Source organism: Echiichthys vipera, assembly GCF_963691815.1.
Source record: "Echiichthys vipera genome assembly, chromosome: 8".
Taxonomy (NCBI): domain Eukaryota; kingdom Metazoa; phylum Chordata; class Actinopteri; order Perciformes; family Trachinidae; genus Echiichthys; species Echiichthys vipera.
The window spans coordinates 3,016,061-3,039,412 of record NC_139833.1 but is presented as its reverse complement, the minus strand read 5'-3'; the positions used below and the strand labels follow the sequence as shown (position 1 = coordinate 3,039,412).

Sequence of the window (23,352 nt, the reverse complement as noted above, 5' to 3'; positions counted from 1 at the left end):
CCCCTGACTGCTATTTAAAGTTCAACCTACGCTGCGCCCTTCAGGTCATAAAGCCACGCCGTGTAAACACCGTGACAAAGCTCCTCTTGTGTGCCACATGCGAACATCAGGAAGGACAAGTTAATAGCATGTAGTTTCACGGTGACGCTGCAGGGACCGGCGGCCCTAAAGGAAACCCTGTATTACAGTATAATTTCAGGGGATTGTTCTTGCTTTGTGGTGGTCATTATTGCTGGAAGACGGCGTTTCGTAGATGCTTCTTGTGTGAGATCACTGCAGTACCTCATTATGTAGGTCATTTTTCCAAATGCAGCAGTTTATTTTAGAGCGTCCTTAACATGTTTGTAGATATGAAAAGGCATTTGGATACTGAGTCATTTGTGTTTTGCATTAGTCTGCAAAAAACAGCTCTATGAAACGCTTCTTTCATATCCTCTTCCCGCCTCATACCTGAGGGGCACGTGCCAGAACTGCTAGAGTTGAGCCAGAATGTGGCTTTTCCCTTTTTTTCCACTTCTCATGCATATTATTTATATATTTCTGTCTTTTCCATTGTGATTTGGTCAGCAGATTGGGGCCTGAAGTACATTTTTCGACAGTATTTTTCCACTAGCTTGTGTTTCTGCTTCCCTTGCAGCAAGCCCCTCTGGCCCAGCCCGAGTCTCCCACGGCATCAGCAGGAGAGGACGCCCGAACGCCTCCCGACTCAGGAGAGTCAGACAAGGAGTCAGTCAGCAGCAGCTCCAATGGCAACGGAGACACAACAACAGGATCGACGGTCAACGGAGGAGGGTCTTTGGCCAAGAACAGCTCCTCTTCCTCGTCTAGTTCCTCCAGCACTGGATCGACAGGGGCCGGGACGGGAACGGCAGGCAAAGACAAAACCAAGAAGGAGAAGGACAAGGATAAAGACAAGAAGAGGGCAGACTCTGTGGCCAATAAGCTCGGCAGTTTTGGCAAGAGCCTGGGCAGCAAGCTGAAGAAGAATGTGGGCGGACTGATGACAGGAAAGAACGCTGCGGCCGGAGGTGCCAAGCAGGAGGGTGTGGAGAAGAAGAAGGGCTCATTTAGGGGGAGGAAGGGCAGCAAGGACAGCTCGCCTTCTGCCCACGCCTCCGAGGACTCCGGGAAAGGCTCCCCCTCCTCAGGTAGCGAGCGTCTCAACGGAGCAGGGAGCAGTATGAGCAGCGGTGGAAGCAGCACTGAGAGCGATACCTACAAGTACAGTGCTGACGTCAAGGTCAGCCTGGGCATCTTACGAGCCGCCATGCAAGGCGAGCGGAAATTGATCTTTGCCAGCCTTCTCACGACCAGCAACCGGCAGCCCTTCCAGGAGGAGATGATCCAGCGGTACCTCGCCGACGCAGAGGAGCGCTTTCGGGCCGAGCAAGAACAACAGCGGCGGGATGCAGAGAGGAAAGGCGTCACCAATGGCATCCAGCCACCGAAGAAGGAGACGGTCGTTGGTACAGAGCTGACCTACCGGCCTTACGAGGCCAAAGAGGAGCTGTCGGAGAACTCCTCCCCTTCCTTCAACCAACTCAAGCCCTCTCCTCTGAGCCCCTCTATGTACTCTGGTGTTGTGCCCATCCCCCGGCCCTCCTTCATAGACCAGCCTCCTGCTGCGGCACCCCTCACCCAGCACCTTCATATGCACGGCTACATGGATACCCGGCGCCAGCTCGCTGGCGGCTCCCCGGCAACCTCCTACCCCGGCCTCCCCTCTTACGCCACCCTTCCCCGACACTGCCCCACAACGCAGGCCCCATCCCACCCCCAGTACAATAACTCACAAGGCCCCTCTTCCCTGAGTCCCTCTCGCCTCACGCCCTCGTATCCCCCTGAGTTCGACCCACCGGACTACCCGGGGTCTGAACCTGCCGGTGGGAGTTACACCAACGGCTTCCGGGACATGCGCTCCAATTTAGACTCTCGGAGCGGGCAGCTCCCTGTCAGACACTACTCACTGGGCAGCGCCGGTGGTTTGGCGAACCTCCAGTCCAGCCGCTGTCGGACTCCCAGCTGCACCTACTACGGACACCCCGAGACGGGCAACTACTGCTCCTACTGCTACCGGGAAGAGCTGAAGAAGAGAGAGCCAGAACCGGCCATCCACAGGTTCTGAGTTGACCTTTGCTACGGCTTGAATTTGATGAGTGGCCTTTTTCAGTTTAAAAAATAAATAAATAAAATAACGGCTGGGGCGGATCAGCCTCTGAACGGACACAAAAGAAAAGCACAACCAGCTCCCTCCCTCTCTTAGCCGTGTCACTTCCTGTCGGAAAAAGACGACCTCAGAAAGTGGCAGAGAGTCGTCACGACGACAGAACAAACAGGGTGGTTTCTGGCTGCTGGGGTCACACGAGAGACCGTAGAATAAACTAACTGCACTTCTGTTACATTTTGCTGTGGCTCTTATCCAGGCGTTGTGTATGAGTGTGTGCGTGCGTTTGTGTGTGTGTGTGTGTGTGTGTGTGTGTGTGTGTGTGTGTGTGTGTGTGTGTGTGTGTGTGTGTGTGTGTGTGTGTGTGTGAGCTGCAGGCTCTCCTCCTTTATCAGTTTAACGCCTTGCTACTGTCTCCTCCTAGTGGAGAGAATGTATATGACAGGCACCGTACATAACACCCATTAACAAACAGTATACAGTACATGCAGACACACACACTAAGTCAGACTCACACTACACACAGATGCAAGCACAAAAACAAGGCAAGAGTGTCTCCTCTCCATGTGTGGTCTGTAATAATGTTTGACTTGGTTCATTAAGGGACGTTGGAGCATCCTGAAGTCCCCTCCGGTGAGGGTGATTTCAGCGTTTTGCAGATTTTACACTACTGTTACTGGATGCTTGCGTCACGTGTACCTCGGGAAAACAGCAGAATGAATCCTGGTCGAATTGCTTTTTTCGTCAGCCGCCATTTGCATAATGCAAATTGAACCTAGCGTGCAATGCTAATGATGAAGCGCTCTGTGGGCTGCTGTGGTGCTAATGTTCCAGAATGCAAACACGTAAATGTCCACGCGTTAAAAAGCAACTGCTCTGCACTGTTACCCCGTCGGGGAGAACACTATTCATATGTCTATGAATTGGATTATAAAGATGTCAAGATTAAATGCAATTAGTCACATTATTAACCAGGCGTTGTTGGACAAACACAACATAGCAACACAGAAACTTCTCCCAGAGCCTGTTTCAGAGCATTTCACCTTTGTTGCAGTGCTTCTCTTTACTCACTTGGGTCTTCCTCTCTCTGTATCAGTGGTCGCCGACGAGGCGTTCGATTATCGTGGCCGACACTGGCATGCAATACTACACAACACAAGGTCAACACGTCACATCCAGCACAGCAGTTTTTTGGAGACACGCAACAGAGTCAAATTATTGAAATTGACGAGCAAATGAACCAATTTGTTTTTTGATAAGTGACACGACCGTGCTCTGAATCCGTGAGGATGCCTGCAGTCATGACTGTCGTCTCCAATTCCTGTTCGCACGACGCAAACGGACGCGTGCACTTCTGTTGGATGGTGATCCCCAATGACACTCACTTTGGTAATTCTGAGACTGTTTAGAAATGGCTAACCCTCTGCTGCGTCGTGGTCAAGAACATACGATCTCGCACTCACACAGAAGCTCATCTACTCATGTTGTTCATCATAACGTTCATCGGTTTGGTCACTGCTGCAAAAGTCTGAAGTTCTACTGAAGGCAGTTTCCTCATTTCTGGCATTCGTCCCGCCAAATCCAGTTGCGTATTTTCTCTTTTTTTGCACAAATTCAAGCACTTTCCTGACGTCCGTCGATCCAAAACTCTTCACTGTGTTCGAAGTGGCCTGACTGTCGTCGTCCTCCTCTGTTCATCTCTGTAGACACTGCCACCTCTGTTCACGGGAAACCAGGGGCACGGGCCAGAGGGTCTTTTCTCTGAAGGATTTTTCCGTTACTGTAGAGCTAAAGTATTTTTGGTGCCGGCGTCACCATTCGACTCAGTTTCCTAGTTGCCTTTTTCAGCATTCGTCCTCGTGGCATCACCTGTCGTGTGCGTCGTGCGAGATGAACATCGAGTATCCGCCGCGTGCTTAAGCGCCTGCGGTCTCTACTTCTTCTACTACTACTGCCCCCGAATTTAACAAATCCTGACGATTTTCAAAAAGTGTTGAAGCCGTTGAGATGATGCCATTCTTGTCAGTTTGGCACATCAATGAGTTGATACTGACCCGTGTTGTGTTTGAGTCTTCCTTATTATAACATCACATTTAAAGCTTATTTGAGCTTATATGACTACTTAAATCCTTGTGATTAGTCCCCCTGTACTAAGCCACGGTGAGGACTTCATTTGAAGGTGGTACGGCTCGTTGCTCCACTCTTCTTTGACATCAAGTCTAGAAAAGCACAATCTAGTATGCAATTCACTGCCTTGCCCAGTCGAGGGCGCTGTCTGTTTCCTTTCCCCTCCTGGAGCTCACCCCTGCGACCTACACTCAAACCAATACTTGGGAATCATTTCTTTCTAGTGCTAATTTAACACTAAGTAACACTGTACTACCATGTTTTGTTGCTACAGCTGGTCAAGGAAGAAGGGAGTGTATTTGCCACGGTTTAAAGTAACACTAGAGGTCGACTGACAACAGTAAAACACTTAAATCACGCTAACCCCCCCCCCCCAAAAGACACGTGCGTGGCGATTTCTGTACGTTGACATTTTGTCCGTGCACTTGTGTGTTAATTCAGACGAGTGTTCCCTCACTGCGGGGAGGTGACGCCTGTTATTAAAAATGAAAGTGTGTGTGTGTGCATACTCTTCCCCTCCCTCCAAAGTGATAATTAGCTTCTTTTGCAATGAAACGTACGCCCCAGGAGCACGTCAGGCATCAGGCTACAAGGCTACAAACACTTTTTTTGTATTTAAGAAGAAGAAGAAAACAAAAAGCTGAGGTTGTATAAAATATGTTCCGAGTTATTTTTGTAAGCCCAAAGTTTTACGGTGTTTTTCCAAAAGGGGGTGAGAATGTACGTCGTCGGATACTGGAGCGAGTGCCGATGACGAGCTTGGAAACGGCGGTTACGTGAAAGTGACGTGGTTTTTGTTTTTGGGCCCGTCGAAGGCGACTCCCGGACGAGCCTCTCGCCGCGATCTCCTCCGCGCTGACCTAACGAGACGCCATTTGAGAATATATATTTATAGTGAGATATTATTTTTTTTTAGGTTTCCTTGTGGAAAGTTAGTCGCAACGTTATAGGATGTTCTTTCTCACGAGGCTAATTGTCTAGCAGTCTGGCTTTTTATTGGTTTGTTACTTTACTTTGATCTGTACATTTTGTTTACCTTGGTTTTTCTACAGCCGCCGACCCGCGCCACGCTAACACGTGACCGCGGCGCTCAAACGTGACCGCGGCGCCCCTGTCGACCCGGCTCGTTTCCTCCCCGCCAGACGAGAAACGGCTCAGATTTAGTTTTTGCGACACAGCCGACCCGATATATATTTTTCTATATTGTACAACACTGTATTTGAGTCGTCGTCGGTGACACTAACGCGGAATACTTCGAGTTGCATGGGACTGGAACCGTTGCATGTAAACGGCGATCCGTTTTTACCAAATTTGTGCATTATTTCAACTCGGCCTCGGTCGTCCTGGTGTTTGGATCTGTTTTTATTTGTGTCGTTTCAATGTTTTTGTTTTTATTTTGTACTTTTGGAGAGGAGAGCCCTGAGGCTGTGTGACAGTGCAATCTGGATAGAAAGAACATCAGATTTTATGTTAGGTTGTTATTATTATTATTATTATTCTAATTATTTTTCTTTTTTGCACCGTTTGAATAAATTCTCATTGTATTTCAAGAACGCCACGCTTCTCCTCTGTTCTCTGTTCTCTGTTATCCACAGCTTGCTGGACCATAAATGATCACTAATAGGGATTAATGCTATTCAATTCAATTCAGTTTTATTTACAGTGCCAAATCAGAACCAAAGTTATCTCATGACACTTTACAGAGTAGGTAAAGACCACACTCTATGACTTATTTATGATTTACAGAGACCCAACAATTCCCCCGTAGAGTACGGTGGCGTTGAAAACCTTCACTATAACAGACAGGAACGTCAGACAGACCCAGCTCTGTGGAGGACGCACATCTGTCTGCACCGGAGAGAGGAAGAGAAGGAGAGAGAGAGAGAGAAAAGACAGACAGATGGACAGAGAGAGACAAAGACAGACACAGACACATTCTGGCCTAGCGTGAGGGTAGTCTGACTGGAAAAGGGCTGGTTTAGCCTTAAAATGTTGACACAAAAGGTCACAAGACAGAGTCCACTTTACGATTGTTATTCTCATTGACCTCTTACATTGTCCCTTGAAAGCAGAGCTTCAACCAGAAAGCCCCCCAAAAAAGATATTCACAGTACTCGGGTCCACACAGCTACACAGCCCTTCACCAACTCACTAGGCAGCGTCAAACGCCTCGATTTAAAGGCCCAGCCCCTCCCCCATGGACCATACCATCTTTAATTGAAATCAATAAAGTCATCAATTAGCTATCAGTTATTTTCCAGACCCCAAATCACTGTCGTATATACTTACACCCACATCTACCCCCCCTTAAAGGCAGTCATCACCACATTACAAAAGGCCTCAATCCAGAGACGCCTGCACAAACCAATTTTTACCCCACAGTTGGTTTGGTTTGGTTCGGGCACTGTAACAGCCAGCCTGACACAAGGCTCGGGTCCTTTGTAGTGTTGGTTTGGTTCGGGCACTGTAACAGCCAGCCTGACACAAGGCTCGGAAAATGAAATATTTGTCAATTACCAACATAATGGTTGATGAATCGGCTCCATTTCCAAGACGTCCGGCCTCGTGATGAGGTTTTATGTGTGGAAAAACCTGCACGTCACTACATTTAATGGGATTTGTGGCAGTTTCCCCTGCCACTGGTAAGACACCACACCATCACTCAGTTCAGTTCAGTCTAAAGACACAACTATAGGAGATCAGACGTTATTGTTATGGTGAAGACTCGAGACGTATCCAGGCCATGCACAGCTGACAACACATGGGACAGGTTTGCAGCAGCTCAAGGTCGTTTCATTTGGTGGTGTGACCATCCTCCTCCGGCCAGTGCCCTTAAGCAAGGCACTGAACCAGCCTACCAGCTCAGGGTTACAGTTACATCGCTCTCAAAGTAGAATTTCCTCAACTATCAAAGAAATACATCATAATCATCGTCATAGAGGAGCTGCAGAGATATAAACACTCCAAAACAAACAGAGCTCATCCATATGTTCTATTGTGAATACATATAATTAAATATCCGTATGTTTATATATTTATTTTCTGTAATCTATCCATTATCATGCATTAGACATCGCTGAATAACTGCAGCTCAGATGATGTAAGGTCCTGTGTCTGAAATCGGAGCCCCTTATGTAATATTGAACACTTTCCCATGTGGTCAAAAAATCCAGACCTCTCTCTATTATAGTTCACAGGGACGCCGTCTCTCCACCTGTTCAGCAGGACGCACAGTTGCTCGGGATTATTCTAACTGTCCCGCTCTCCCTGGGAAAGGAATTTCTTCTGAATCGGCCTCCTGTGTTTGTCTGGAGGAGAGTGACTGGTGGTTTCTTTCCACACATTTGGATGAGAGAGGAGAGGAGAGGAGAGGAGCCAGGCCCCGCACAGACCCCACTGAAGGACCAGAAACAGGTACCGCTGACCTAAAAGAGGCTGTAGGTGGTGAACTAACAGGATTATTGGGGGGTTTTAGGGGAGATTTTGCAGGCTTGAAACACCAAAAGGTCAAGAGTTGGTTGGTTTTATGGATGTCGGCTCGCAGGTTCAGTTTAAACCCTCAACAGCAGGTTGGCTGAATCCAAATCCAGAGACTTCCGACCTGAATCCTCCATCTGTGCAGACGTTTCCTTTAACGCCAAACGAGACCAAGGTCAGATTAATCTGAGAAGCACTTTAAACGGAGGGGTTTGTCGTGCGTAAACAGAGGATATGAAAAACAGTGTCAAACAAACACACAGAGAGGAGGTTGGACAGTTTAAGGACCTGATACATGATTCAGATTTATACTTTTAAGTGTTTTATAAATGCAACGGTGCAAAAGGACCCAAACATAATTTACATATTTAACCAAACATATTACAGTAATGAGGTACTTTCCATTTAATCCTAATTTATATTTCGACTCATTACATGTTACTTTACCTCACAGATATATAATATTATATATATATAAGACAAAAGGCCCACTGTGCAATGAACTTTTGTTTTCTAAATTAAATAAAATGACTCTGCATATTAAATGTGATGCATATTGTAGATTAAACTCCCCAAGATGGTGTAAAGCAGATACGATGACCTGCACCTGGACCAGCTACAGCAGTAAAAGGCAAAACATTATTGCATTAATAATCCATCCGTCCAATAACCCGATCCATGCGTGAGGTGCAGTTTTAGTATAAGAGGTGTGTTGTTGTTGTTGTTGGTGGTGGTGGTGAGTTCTCATGGTGGAGGACAAAACATGACTTAAGTCTCAATAAAATATATAAATTAAAGGAAAAATAAATCCATGAATGGATAAATACACTAATAAATCAATGCTTTATATTTATTTATTTACATTTTTGTTTACCTACATTTTTTTATTCATGCATTTCTGTGTCCATATGTGTTAGCGGTTGGGAGTCCCATTTATTTATGCATTTATTTATTTATTCCTGTATTTATTTACACATACGTTATTTATTATTTTGTATTTATTTATTGAGACTAAAAGTGAAATTTTGGCATAAAATCATCTTTTTTTTTTTGGCAAATTCACTCATCAAATAAGCCACCGAGACATTTTTTACAACAACTATTAACGGAGGAATCCCGGACAGCCGCTAACAGTAAATAATGTAATGCGGCTAACACTTTTAGCTCTAGGCAGCACGGTGAAGGCATTCAAAGGTCTTTTTTAACCACTAATACTGCTGAAAATAACAGCAAACCTCTGCAGCAGCATGAGAAGAGTCCTGACACATTAACACGAGCACCAACAACCAACAAGGGTAGTGAACCCAGAGTTTTTACCATATGAGTGTTTGGACTTACCTTGGCTCAGGTACCAGCTCCTCTCATAGTAAAGTCCATTAAAGTCAATCCCAAAGGAAGGAGCCCATTGGTGTTTTGTTTTCTGTGTCAGGACTCTTCTCATGCTGCTGCAGAGGTTTGCTGTTATTTTCAGCAGTATTAGTGGTTAAAAAAGACCTTTGAATGCCTTCACCGTACTGCCCCGAGCTAATCACTGTTAGCCACATTCGGCTGTTAGCGACTCTCCCGCAACTCCAGCTTCACTAACTACATTGTTAGTGCTTGTGTAAATGTGTAGGGACTCTTCTCATGCTGCTGCAGAGGTTTGCTGTTATTTTGAGGAGTATTAGTGGTTAAAAAAGACCTTTGAATGCCTTCAGCGTACTGCCCCGATCAGTGTTATCCCGCATTCGGCTGTTAGCGACTCTCCAGCATTTCTCTGTTAATAGTTGTTACACGAAAAAAAAAACTGTCTTAATGGCTTATTTGATGAGTGTATTTGCCGAAAAAGACCATTTCCCTCATATTTTACGGTGGAATTTCACTTTAAGTCATGTTAAATCTGACCATCTGACCAGTCCCAGCCTGGTCCTGGTCCTGGTCCAGTCCCAGCCTGGTCCTGGTCCTGGTCCAATCCCAGCCTGGTCCTGGTCCTGGTCCTGGTCCAGTCCCAGCCTGGGACTGAGTATTAGTGGTTAAAAAAGACCTTTAAATGCGGTTACCGTACTGCCCCGAGCTAATCATTGTTAGCCACATTTGGCTGTTAGCGACTCTCCCGCAACTCCAGGTTCACTAACTACGTTGTTGCTGCTTTGTTTTGTGTGTAGGGACTCTTCTCATGCTGCTGCTGAGGTTTGCTGTTATTTTGAGGAGTATTAGTGGTTAAGAAAGACATTTGAATGCCTTCACCGTACTGCCCCGTGCTAATCAGTGTTAGCCACATTCGGCTGTTAGCAACTCTGATTCCAAATTTCTCCATTAATAGTTGTCACATCATACATGTACATACATACAACTGTCTAAATGGCTTATTTGATGAGTGTATTTGTTGGAAAAGACCCTTTTCCCCACATTTTATTTTATTTTATGTCAGAAATGTCCCTTTAAGTCCTGTTTAGTCCTTCATAGACTCACTCCCTGAGGACTATTTTCAGGTGTACTGGCCCTTTAAGAAGCTCCGCCGCTGCCCCCCGCTCCTCTCTCTCTGTGCCGCCGCTGTGTGTCTCTCTACGGCGGAGGCATAAACAAACAGAGCCCGGTGTGTCGGAGAAAAAGCGGCAGTAACGGGTAAAGCGATGACCCGTGAGTGACTAACAGCAGTCCGGTGACCGGTGACGGGGCTTCGGCACGGTTGTGCTCTCGGGACACGGACGCTGTCGGTGCGCAAAGCGATGAAAAGAGCGAGAAGAGTTTGCCCGTTCACACCGAACACCCGGGTAAAGCAGCCGTTGGTGCACAGGCGAACCGTTACTGGACCCCGGACCGTTTCCTTCCATTTCGGACCGTTGGAGGAGGAAACAGCGACCGTTAGCTCGTGAAATCCCACTTTTTTAAAGATTAAATAACTTTAATTTAACTCAGTCACCTTTATTTTGTTCTAACGTTGTTTAAGCGGCCGTTAAAGATGTTGACAGGATCTAAAACCACGTTCAAAGTGAGACAGATGCTCCCAGATATCAAGGTAAGGGCTCAGCCTGAAGGGACGCTAACGGCAACTTTTAATGTTTATTAAAATCTATTTTTATTTTGTATTTTTCATTAATATTTAATTTAATAGCTTCATTATATTATTAATAATTTTCTTTCATTAATATGTATTTTTTATTTTATTTTTTAAATAATATGTAATTTAATATTTTCATTATATTATTAATAATTTTACTATTACATTTTCTTTCATTAATATGTATTTTTTTTCATTAATATTTAATTTAATATTTTTATTATATTATTAATACTTTTATTATTACATTTTTCATTAATATGTATTTTTATTTTTGTATTATATTAATATATATATTTTTCATTAATATGTATTTTTATTTTATTTTCTTTCATTAATATGTAATTTTATATCTGCATTATATTATTAATAATTTATTAGTATTTTTTTCATTAATATGGATTTTTTTTCCATTAATATGTAATTTTATATTTTTATTATATTATTAATAATTTTATTATTACATTTTATTCATTCATATGTATTTTAGTATTTTTTATTATCTTATTAATATATATTTTTACTTATTATTATTATTGTTATTATTTTAACTATATTAGGTTTGTTACTGAAAGACATTAACTCTTTAATATCGTATAAGTCTGAGCTATAATTTGGGAATTAAAAACACTGTATTGAGTGATTTTTATTACATTTTTATGATTAGTTTTCGGTGATGAAAATGTACATTTCTGTGTCTGTTTTTTTTTTTCTTCTCTGGCACTAAAGCTCCAACATGAAGAGTGCAGGTTATTTCCAGTCATTTCCAGGGTGAATTATGATTTGATCGTTAGTCAATATTGCTCAACACGTCCACGCTCACGCTCCTCATGTGATCAAACACCATCCAGGAAGTAGGGGGTGTGATGATGCAGGAGACACCGGCCGTCATTCACCACGCAGGGCTATATTCAGGTAGTTTTGCAGCCTGGCTGGTTTAGAAACCTGCGGTCCCTCCACAGAGACCCCTCTGTGCGCCTGTTCAGTGTGTCAATGTGGACTGTTGTTGTTTTTTGTCCGCAACTCAGGATGGCAGCTGTACAGGGAGGGGGGGGGGGGTGCAAAGGGCTGCTGTTTCCCTCTGTGTGGACAACAGGGAGATGCATAATTGCTGTGAGGGGTGCGTAATGTCGCCTTCCTGGGCTGCATGCCTTATTAAAGGCCAGTAAAGTGGCTGTGGATCTTAATCACTTCTCGTGGTGGTGGTGTGTGTGTGGGGGGGGGGGGGGGGGGGGCTCGTATGGGATTAAATTGTTGTACATGAAGACAAAGTGTGCAGACGGTCATCACCTCCCGTGTGATGAACAGTTGCAGCATCATCCCGCTGCTTTAATTGCCAAAGCTCTGAACGGTGACATGGTGCGTTAACGAATTTGCCTTGAAATGCCGAAGATGAAATCCTTGCATTTCGAATGATCGGTAAAAGATACTGCCCCGGTTCAGGAGCCCCCGAGAGGATAGAGGTTAGAAGAACTCGTTAGTGTGATAGACGGCGAAAAGAAAAGTGTACACACGGTGCGAATGTGTTTCTCATTCCTTCGGGAGCAGTCTCTCGGCACCGCCTTTGTGTTGCCTGGCTTTTTGTCTCTCCCTGGTTATTTTCAGCAGCCGCAGGGGGAAACGGTAACAGATGCCTCTTTACTCTGCCCTCGGGCGAGGTTTGCATGTGGAGTGGGGGATGCGATGTGCACCGCACAACATCTGGCTGTCGCTATGGAGACAGCAGTTGTGAGGTAGAGGAGTTTTGAATTCGATTCCCTTCCGAATGAGACGTGCAGAAATCCTCGCAGCCCCCCACCGATGGATTCCCGTGTGTCCAAGTATGAGAATGTGGCTGAGCCTCAGATATGGTAATGTGGAGTAGCAGGCGTGGATTATACGCACAGGCCACCCACACATTCTTGTGGTTTACGCTTTCATGAGCATGTGTTAATGCTGCTTCAGAAACCCGAATCCAATCTTGGGCAGAATTTGGACCATTGCAAACCAACCGGCTTTGCAGTTTACAGGCACTGATGAATCGTCTCTCCCTTAGTCACGATGTAATACCCGAGCCGATGATAGGGCTGCACTAATCAAATGATAAATCAATTAATTATTTGTTTTATAAAGAGGCATAAATGGTGAAATACATAAGGGTGCTCAGGCCCTGCGTCGTGACAGCAGGCTGATTCCGGCTTATTTTGGCTGCGTCTACCCCCTTGAGTTCACTCTATCTACATCTCGCAGCCAGCTTTGAAGCAGTCAGCATGAAAGGCACACAGCACAAAGCTCCACAGAAGCAAAAATGCCAGAGGACGGATCATCTGAGCTCTCTATTCAAAGCAGCCGGAAGATCCAAGCCTGATAGGAGTGGGCTCGGGCGGTACAGTCGCCCACGCCCGCTCCCACTGGACGTCAAATTCACTGCCAGCCCCGGAGCTTAAACAGAGCGCAACAATGGGCTCCTCTTAATGGCAGAGCAGATTTACGGCCCAGTTAGAGGGTCTATCGATCCGGCATCGGGTGATAATTAACCAGAGGCACTGTTCAATCGTGAAAGGGCCGAGAGGCGAGGTCGTTTGTCTGTTTTGAGTGGACTCAGTGGCTCTGATCATCTCACTCATGGGAACGGAGCTGTCAGAGTAGAGCTTTCTGTCAAAAATATATGGATACAGGATAGTGAGAGTGGAAGAGGTTTAGAGATGTGTTCTCCAGAGACCAGGGGGAGGAAATGCTGCTGTTGATGGACACACTGCGTGTTGTGGGCGTCAGACGTGTGATATTGTAGTCACAGAATGGTCCGTCTGGCCCCTCCCGTCCACTGACAGGCTGTATAGTGGCTGATGGAACAGGTCAATACGCTGCACTGATAGCTTTATTATTTGTTTTTTTAAATACTACTATTACTTTTATACCACGGTGATAGAAATGTAAGAGGCATGGCTCTAGGGGCGCACTCACACTGTCCATCCGTACCGTGCCCAAGCACGTTTCACGGCTAAAGTCTAGTTCCTTTGACCAGTGTGAGTGCGACTGTACCGCGCCTAGGAGCGGTACGGTTGCCAGTCACAGTCCATTTGGGAAAGGTGGGCTTTTGTAAAGCACGTGTGCACATGTACGAGCACGAGCGTGTGCACATGTACGAGCACCAACACGAGGCCTACGGCGGTTCTGAGGTCATTTCCTGTGCGCCTGTTGGGACGTAGAAAAAAGAAGGAGGGACCATGCTCGGACATTTCAAACAATGGCGGCGAAAGGTTCACGTTGGTGTGATGCGGAGGTGGAGTATTTACTGCAGATTTGGTCGATGAAAAGATTCAAAAACAGTCGACAAGACGCACAAAAACTCAGAGGTCTACGGAAAGATCTGGAAACAAAGCCACGCATCGCGATGACATCATCAATGCGTGTGACGTGTTGCTGCGTGATGACGTATAGGCAGCAAGAAGCACTCTCCGAGGCCCAGGTAGTGTGAGTACCCATGTAAGAGGCATGGCTCTAAGGATTGTAATGGTGGTCAGTCAGTCCATCACTATTGGATTGATCACCAAACAGTTTGGTACAGCTCTCCATGTTCCCCTGAAGCTGAATCCTAGTGACTTTGATTATGTTGTGGTTTAGAGAGAAAGAGCTCTAAATATTACATGGACTGTCTGAAATTGTGACAGACATCTTGTTGCCCTCAGGGTGGGTTGTAATAGTTAAGGATGTCCAGATGAAGGTCTCCAGACCCTGATCCAAGTCCTGTTATTTTGGTGGTGCGTGTACAGCCTTCTTTGGCTCCCTTATGCCAACATTAGGTCTGCGCAATATGATGAAAATCAGCGATAATGTTGTTGAATATCGTGCTAATGGTGTTACTTGCGATAATTAAACAGATATTAAAGTGCACTCAGTTGGGACTGTATTCTACTAAAATGTTGTTGAATCATTGAAGATTCTTGCGGCTTGAAGAAAATTATGTCCTACATTATTTTATGGATCAAATTGAAGATTAAGCTGAACACAAAAGGCACCATTAAATAAAAGAAAGAAGTCACATTTTAAAGTGCAGTTTCCTCCTGACTCTCTTTAACAAACTCAAAAACTCTCCGACTCTCTTTCACACTTTAGAGGAGCAGTCTTTCACAATGTGTTTATTGCACAAGCTCATATTGACATGAGGATAAAAAAGAGATTAATTGTGCGTTCCTAGCTAACGTGCAAAATGTGCTGGCGAACATGATCAAAACATCAGTATGTTAGCATTGTTGTCATGATAGCATGCTGATATTAGCATTTAGCTCAACCCATCGGTGTGCCTGAGTTCAGTGTTAAAGAGCGGTTTTGTTTGGCATTAGAGGACCTTTGCACCTCTCGTGCTCACCACGCAGCACATCCTCAACCGCACAAACATCTGCGTACTTCTGTCAACACTGAACCATTTAGCATCAAGGAGACAATCAAGACGCAAATATGATGAGACAATGACCTGCAAATCATTAAAAGAGCCAGTCATTATGTGTTTGTTGTCTAGGCTGATGGTGTTATAATTAAGAGTGCATTTCATGGATGGTTTCAGATTAAGACGTTACAACAGGAGGAGCTGGGAGAGAAATGGGTTAAAAGCTGAATATTCAGTGTTGTGTGATGCAGAAATTCTCTGATTAAATATTTAACGTTTGAATTCCCGATTCATGAAACATTGATTTACTGTTTCACTCTATATGTCAGAGTCTGTTTCTATCTTTTCCTCTACTTACAATTTTACATGTTACACTTGTATATTTCCACTGAGGACTTTGTTCCACTGTGCACTTCAGATTACATTCAAGGCAGTTATTTCTGTTCTTTTGCTTTACCCTAGGTTTTGCTTACAGTGCACTAAGGGCGCACTCCCACTGTCCTTCCGCACCGGGCCAAAACAGGTTTTTCAGCTAAAGCCTAGTGCGTTTGACCAGTGTGAGTGCAACCGCACCGCGCAAAACTGCCGCCAGCTGGCCGTCCACAGCCCGTCTGAGAGAGGTGGGCTTTTGTAAAGCGCGTTTGCACATGTACGAGCACGAGCATGCGCACGTGCACGAGCACGAGCACGACGTCATTTCCTGTGCTCCTGTTGGGACATAGAAAAAAGAAGGAGGGACCATGCGCGGACATTTAAAACAATGGTGGCAAAAGGTTCACGTTGGTGTGATGTGGAGGTGGAGTGTTTACTGCAGATTTGGGCCGATGAAAATATTTAAGATGCATTTGCGCGTGGCCTTGGTAGTGTGAGTACAAACGGGCTGGCCAGCGGGGGGAGAGGGAGGGGGGACAAGTACCCTAAAGCCCGGGGCGCGGTGCGGAAGGACAGTGTGAGTGCGCCCTAAGCTGTTTCTACAATAGAACAAACGTTACATGATTTCAGGGTCTGCTTGTAAAGGAAAGACAAGGACTTAAAGGAAAGAGGCAAAGATCCCAAAATGATGAAAGTTCCCAGACCCTCTTTTATTTCCGTGGACTGAAACAGATCATTTTATTTTAAATGGAACAAGAGGAAACTCTTCAAAGCACCTCACATCCCCTTTTTCCTTCCAACCCAGTTCCCAATGCGATATAAATATCCCCACAATCCACGTGAGGAAATGAAAAGCACAATACAAACGAATGGGTTGTGACCCTTTTAAGTACAGTGGCTGAAGCCAATGTGTATTCTGCAGGCCCCAGAGCGGAGCACATCTCAGAAGGAGACGCTTTCAAAAGAGAATTGTTCCTCTTAACAACAGAGGCTCCACAGTTTGGGGACTGCTCCGCAAAACGTATCCACAATGCAGTCATTGAGTCTGGTTTGGGATTGGAAATCATATTCTTTAGAGCAGGGGTGTCAAGTGGTCCAGTATAAAGGGCCGCTGTGGCTGCAGGTTTTCATTCCAACAGAGCGAAAACACACCTGAGTCATGCAGTCACCTGAATCGTCTTTATACAGTTGACTTGTTGGATCAGGTGTGTTCTTGCTTGGTTTGAATGAAAACCTGCAGCCACAGCGGCCCTTTATACTGGATCACTTTGACACCTCTGCTTTAGGGCGCACTCACACTGTCCTTCCACACTGCCCCCCGGGCTTTAGGGTACTTGTCCCCCCCCTCCCTCTCCCCCCGCTTGCCAGCCCGTTTGTACTCACACTACCTGGGCCTCGGCCAATGCTTCTTGCCAGCCTATACGTCATCACGTCGTAACACGTCACACGCATTGATGATGTCATCGCCACTATTGGCCTCGTGCTCGTACACGTGCGCACGCTCGTGCTCGTACATGTGCAAACGCGCTCTACAAAAGCCCACCTCTCTCAGACGGGCCGTGGACGGCCAGCTGGCCGCAGTTATGGGCGCAGCGGTTGCACTCACACTGGTCAAACGCACTAGGCTTGACCCGAAAAACCTGTTTTGGCCCGGTGCGGAAGGACAGTGTGAGTGCGCCCGTAGACGGTTTGAATGCAGCTCTGCTTGTTGGTTCAGATTTTTGTCAAAAGAGGTGTCGGGGTCAGTCCAGAGCCACATCCCCCTCTGAGAACTGGAAACAGAACTGGAGTGAGACGAGCCTCGTTATTTAATCGCATTGTTTCCCCAGGTCTGATAAGATTTTGTGACTGATTTTAGAGATAAGGACGCAGCAGGAGAATACTGTTCCTCAAGTTTCCCCCCAAAAATTCCCATTTGTTCGCTTTCCTCATGAGTTTGTCCTGTTGTTTAAGGAGAGGAGAAGTATCTTCCAGACCCAGGGACGAGCGCACTGCAGAAGTCTGGCCGCAGTAGCAAAGGGAAGCCATGAGCAATGGAAACTGCAAGAAGCCTTGGCTGCCGTCCCTGAGGAGTGAGGGAGGGAGCAGGGGAGGGCAGAAGTGGGTCAGAGAGGCAGCGTGGGGGAGAAAGCTGAAAGGAGAGCGATAGAGTGGAGACGCCGGAGTCACACAATTTAAGCAAAAGTGAAATGTCAGCTTAAACAGCCCTAAAAATGTGTTTTTTGAGCTCATCTCATTCCCATTTTCCTTATCTTTGTTCAACAAATGTCATTGCACTGTTACTGTCTATTTATTATTATTATTATCTATTCACTTTACAATCCACTGCCACTTTACATTTTTTACTCTTTGTATATTTTTCACTCCTTGTATATTTTTATTATTTTTATTATGTTGTATGTATATTCTGATTGCACTGGGTCTGAGAGGACTGTAATTTCATTTTTTGCATTTGTATGTCATACATATTGCAATTTTTGACAATAAAACTGACTTGACTTGACTTGACTTGACTTGAGTTATTGCATCCACAAGTCTTTTTTCCCCCTAGTTTAACTGACAGAGCTCCACTCATATCACCTTTATCACGTTATGTGCGTAGCCCGGTCTGCAGCTGATTGTCAGCAGTAGTTCACCTTGTGTGCTGCGGTTTTATCTGGTGTGTTCACGTGCCTCACAGACCCTGAGGCCCGCGCTTCAGAGGACAGATCTGAGACAGCAGCCTTATTAAACAAGATCCGAAACGCTTCTGATGTCCTTAAAAGGGGACCAGGAATCCAGCTGCAGGTTTTCTGTGGGTGTTGACGGAGAGACTGAGGGAGAGCAGAAGACATTATAAAGCCAGATGGGTGAAAAGAACAATGCTCTGGCAAGCAGAAACTAAATCTGTAATGTCCCGCTGTATAATCAAAAGAAGCCGTGTTTTTCTCCAGCGGTTTTTGCTAACAGAGCTTTCAGCCTTTCAGTTTGGTCTGTAAAATAGTTGGAAGTATGAGCATGTTTGACATATATGCCAGGGAACACTCCGCGCTTTGCACCGATACGTGTCGTTCTATTACAGACGTCAGCGTTGGCAGTAAAGAACCGTTTTATAGCGAGACTTTGCAAAAGAGGGAACTTGCCTATACAACATTTCTAAGTGCTCATTTATGGATTGATTGAGAGTGGATCGTCCTCCACTCGAGAGATTGGCGGTTCGATCCCCAACTCCCCCGGTCCATATGTCGAAGTGTCCTTGGGCAAGACACTGAACCCCGAATTGCTCCCCGTGCTGCGCAGGGGTGTGTGAATATGGTGTGAATGGTTAGATTAGATGGTCTGTAGATGTCCACTGCCATCAGTGTGAATGTCTGTGTGAACGGGTGAATGTGACAAACACGGTGAAAGCGCCTTGAGTAGTCAGAAGACTAGAAAGGTGCTTTATAAGTACAAGTCCATTCACCATTAATGAGGTTTTTGTTTCTTTCTTTTTAGATGATTACAAAGTATTCTACTGCTCTTTTTTTAAACGTGGAAAGCGTTTGCGTAGCACATTTTTACAGCGTCAAGATAACACCATCAGTAGCAAACTGCACAATCTGTGTTTGTGTTTAACTCTCTCACACACAAAGAAAACAACCAGACATGAATATGTGTGATTTTACTACCTTTCCAAGGAGCAAAGGTTCTCTTTGTTCAATGTTTTTTTTTTTTTTATGGGGGGGGGGGGGTCAAGCTCAGTCTCAGGTTTTCACGAGCAGACTGCAAACACACACACACACACACACACACACACACACACACACACTGCAGGATTGTTAGCATAACACTGGCCACTGAGTACATTCATTGTTCCTATGCACACATCTTTGCTGACTCCAGTACTGTGTGATGTAAATGAAACAGTGAGTAATAGTCTCATCGCGTGCAGAACTCGAGGCAGAATTGCTGAGAAAGACTTTTTGGCGCTCTACAATGTATAGTTCTCTTGGACGTCGACTCGAGAGCATAACTCTATTTCTGTAGCTACTACAAAGCTCCTTCTCCACCTGTGTAATCACACCGTGCTCTCACATTGCAGGGGTTTTGGTGTATTATGGGATTTGAAGCAGATAAATGTAAGTGGCCTTCACAAGGGGGGGTTAGTAGCAAAGTTAAGTGGAAGCATATGTGCCAGTGAGCGCTCCGCCTGATTATAGAAACCTCTGTGGCTCTGCGGGGTTGGATTCTTGCTCGTAGACTCAAGTACGCGAGACTTCATGGCTGTTCTAGAGGAAACTGGAACAAACAAGCAAAATGGAAACTAAATCACGGAGCATTGTGTCGTGCGGTCGGCTTTGTTTCTTTCTCTGTGAAAATGAGTCCATTTAGACAAACCCCGACTATGATGAAAGAAGCAAACACAGTAACTAAATACAGTCAAAAAGACCAGGCCATATATACAAAGGCCGGAGCCGACATGTGGCTCTGTCCGTCGGTTTAGTGAAGGGGCGTCAAACTCCAATTCACAGTGGGCCACATTTAAAAACTCCGACAAAGTTGAGGGCCAAACTCCATATTTACTAAAAAAAAATATATGTATATACTGCAAATATGCATGTGTTCCTTCTCTCCAGATGTGTAACGTTGGACCTTTCCAGTGCAGCTCCTTGTTCTTGTCGTGGTGTTTCTTCTGTTTGATTCTTTGGTCACAGCCACGGTGACAAACAGCTCTTTACCTTCAGACACAGATCATCTGCTGAAAGCTCCTGTCCTCCATCTTTCTTTGGGGCGTTTTTGGGTCGTTTTCATCTGTTTTTAGTCGTTTTGTCATGTTTTTAAAGTGTTTTCATCTGTTTTTAGTCGTTTCTTCACTTTTTTGTGGTGTTTTCATCTGTTTTTAGTCGTTTTGTCATGTTTTTGTGGTGTTTTGCGTCTGTTTTTAGTCGTTTTGTCATGTTTTTGTGGTGTTTTGCGTCTGTTTTTAGTAGTTTTGTCATCTTTTTGTGGTGTTTTGCGTCTGTTTTTAGTAGTTTTGTCATCTTTTTGTGGTGTTTTGCGTCTGTTTTTATTAGTTTTGTCATCTTTTCTGGTGTTTTGTGTCTGTTTTTAGTCGTTTTGTCATGTTTTTGTGGTGTTTTGCGTCTGTTTTTAGTCGTTTCGTCATCTTTTTGTGGTGTTTTGCATCTGTTTTAGTCATTTTGTCACGTTTTTGTGGTGTTTTCATCTTTCTTTACTAAAAAAAAAAAAAAAAGAGGTCCCTTCTCTCCAGATGTGTAACGTTGAACCTTTCCAGTGCAGCTCCTTGTTCTTGTCGTGGTGTTTCTTCTGTTTGATTCTTTGGTTACAGCCACGGTGACAAACAGCTCTTTACCTTCACACACAGATCATCTGCTGAAAGCTCCTGTCCTCCATCTTTCTTTGGGTCGTTTTTGGGGAGGGGTGGATTCAGTGTGTCTGCAGAGACTGGTAGCATGGATGCTCATGTTTGTCAACAGAAAAGTAGACGTGTATGTGCTTTATACTCGTGGGCCAGCTCTCAGACAACCTTGATATGATCTTGCGGGTCAAATATAATTAAACCGCGGGCCAGATTTGGACCACGGGCCTGAGTTTGACACCCCTGGTTTAGTGTGTTCGGTCGATGGACAAGTGTCTGTGGACATGGGTTAGAAACATTTGTCCGTTCCACTCTCATGTCTGTTTATAGGCTACAACCAGCTTAGCATAAAGAGCGATCTCATCATGGAACTCACATTACATGATGATGTTAGCAAGTTCCCAAAATGTCAAACTATTCTTCTTAAGCACAGGACGACTGTGTGTTACAGTCACTTTCAGAGCAAGCAGAATGAAATGACGCTCATAATCTGCTCTGTTTGTCTCACAGGAGAGGATGCTGAGTCAGAGTGGGCTGAACGCTAGGAGTCGGGATGTGTTTGGGTTACGCTGCCTGCCAGGTAAGACTGTGTTTCGATGAGTCAGTGTTTAGGGGGTCTGTAGAAATCTTTTTACCTTCTTAAACTTCCGCTTTTGACAAATCCACACGTCTTCCATCCATCCATCTTCAACTGCTTGTCCCTATTGCGGGTGGGGGGGGGGACTGGAGCTGGAGTCAATCCCAGCTGACATCCGTCGTGAGGCGGGGTCCACCCTAGACAGGACGCCAGTCTATCACAGGGCACATAGAGACGCACAGAGACAGACAACCATTCACACCTACGGGTGATTTAGAGTCATCAATGAACCGAACACCTGCACGTCTTTGGACTGTGGGAGGAAACCGGAGAACCCGGAGAAAACCCACGCAGACACAGGGACAACATGCAAACTCCACACAGAAGGGCCCCAGCCGGGATTCAAACCAGCAACCCTCTTGCTGTAAGGAGACAGTGCTAACCACCACACCACCGTGCCGCCCCACACGTCTTCCACGTTTGACAAATCCACATATTTTGAGCAAACCAATGAAGATTCAATAAACAGCCAGTCAATCACAAGGATACGAAATAATTTAACAGCTCACAGCGTCAATAGAGAAGTGCCTTGCTGCTCCAGGATCAGCTGAAATATCTACACTTTATAACATCGAGGCAGAAAAGTGCTGCTGCATTCATTGTTCTCCGTGGTTTGAGTTTTCTATACTGCTCTTGTAGCCACACCCTGACCAAGAATGTCCCAGCAGGCGCTTTGCCCTTTGGGATGGGGAATCATCTGTGGTGGAAAAGCTAATCTGAACACATAAACGGGGACTAAATTTTATTTACAGTGCCAAAACATAACAAAAGCAATCTCAGGACACTTTACAGAGTAGGTAAAGACCACACTCAATGACTTATTTATGATTTACACAGACAAATCTGGCAATTTAGAGTCATCAATTAACCTAACACATGCAAGGAGGATGAAAAAATCCTGCTGCTGTATTGCAGAATCTGTCTAGTCCCATATCATGATATCATTAAAATCAGTATATATTTCCCAGCACTACAGGTTCCTCCTTGAATTGAGACGCAGCTGCCTGGACAACATAAGGCGAGTTTAGCCAGAGGTTGAGCCCCTAAACCCGAGTGATAATCTCTGGATGGTGCAGGTCCAGGACCACAGAAAACCTCTGTTGCTGCGATCACAGCTCTTTCCCCAGCCCTGCCCTGCTCCGATTCTTGTGTCAGCAACAACCCGCAGGAGCTTTTCTTAAGGATGGCAGCAGACCAGAGGACCAGGCTTATCTCCAAACGCTGCATATCAGCAGTTACTCACAGCACTCTTCACCAGAGCAGATACAAATAAAGGAGTGTGTGGGCTTGTTACAGGAGTTCATGAGGTAGAGAGATGCGTCCTTGGCGTTTCGGTCTCAGCCCACCATCTCATGACTCAGTCACATATTTTAGCCTTCATCTTTGTTGTGTTTTATTTCTCATTTTTGTAGTTTTTCTTTTGCCTCAGTTTCCTTTAGGATCTCCTGACCTTTCACACACAATCATACAGTGCACACACACATATTTCTTTACAAACACACACACACATATTTCTTTACAAACACACACACACACACACACACTTCCTTCCTTATTTTGACTCACTTCGTCAGCCTGATTTGTTTTCCAGCAGTGTGTTATGATCAAATACTTTCCAGGCTCGGCTGGTCCACGACAAAACACACAGAGATCCTATTCTTAGCTGTTAACGCTTCACCGTGAAATGTCAACTGTCTTTACCTCACATATTTTCCCCTGCTGGCTTTCAACGTCACCTCCATCTCCAACACCACCTTACTTTTCCCTTACTGCCCTCTTTCTTCTTTGTCTCCACCTTCATTCCAGACAGATTAGAAACGCAGCTGTGCAC

At 45.2% G+C, this 23,352-nt stretch overlaps 2 protein-coding genes across 3 annotated transcripts in view; both read left to right on the top strand.

Moving 5' to 3' along the window:
- The window catches only part of otud7b (OTU deubiquitinase 7B), a 48,083-nt gene extending 42,322 nt beyond the window's left edge, over positions 1 to 5,761 (top strand). For both annotated transcript variants that reach the window (XM_083918427.1, XM_083918426.1), the window contains exon 12: positions 638 to 5,761. In XM_083918427.1, the coding sequence (XP_083774553.1) occupies positions 638 to 2,125 (1,488 nt within the window). In that variant the 3' untranslated portion in view covers positions 2,126 to 5,761. The remainder of the gene's footprint in view (positions 1 to 637) is intronic.
- Positions 5,762 to 10,324: 4,563 nt separating this feature from the next.
- mtmr11 (myotubularin related protein 11) overlaps positions 10,325 to 23,352 on the top strand; it is a 39,402-nt gene continuing 26,374 nt past the window's right edge. Inside the window, exons 1-2 of the mRNA XM_083919021.1 lie at positions 10,325 to 10,766; positions 21,395 to 21,464. Coding sequence (XP_083775147.1) covers positions 10,710 to 10,766; positions 21,395 to 21,464 — 127 coding nt within the window. The 5' untranslated portion in view covers positions 10,325 to 10,709. The remainder of the gene's footprint in view (positions 10,767 to 21,394; positions 21,465 to 23,352) is intronic.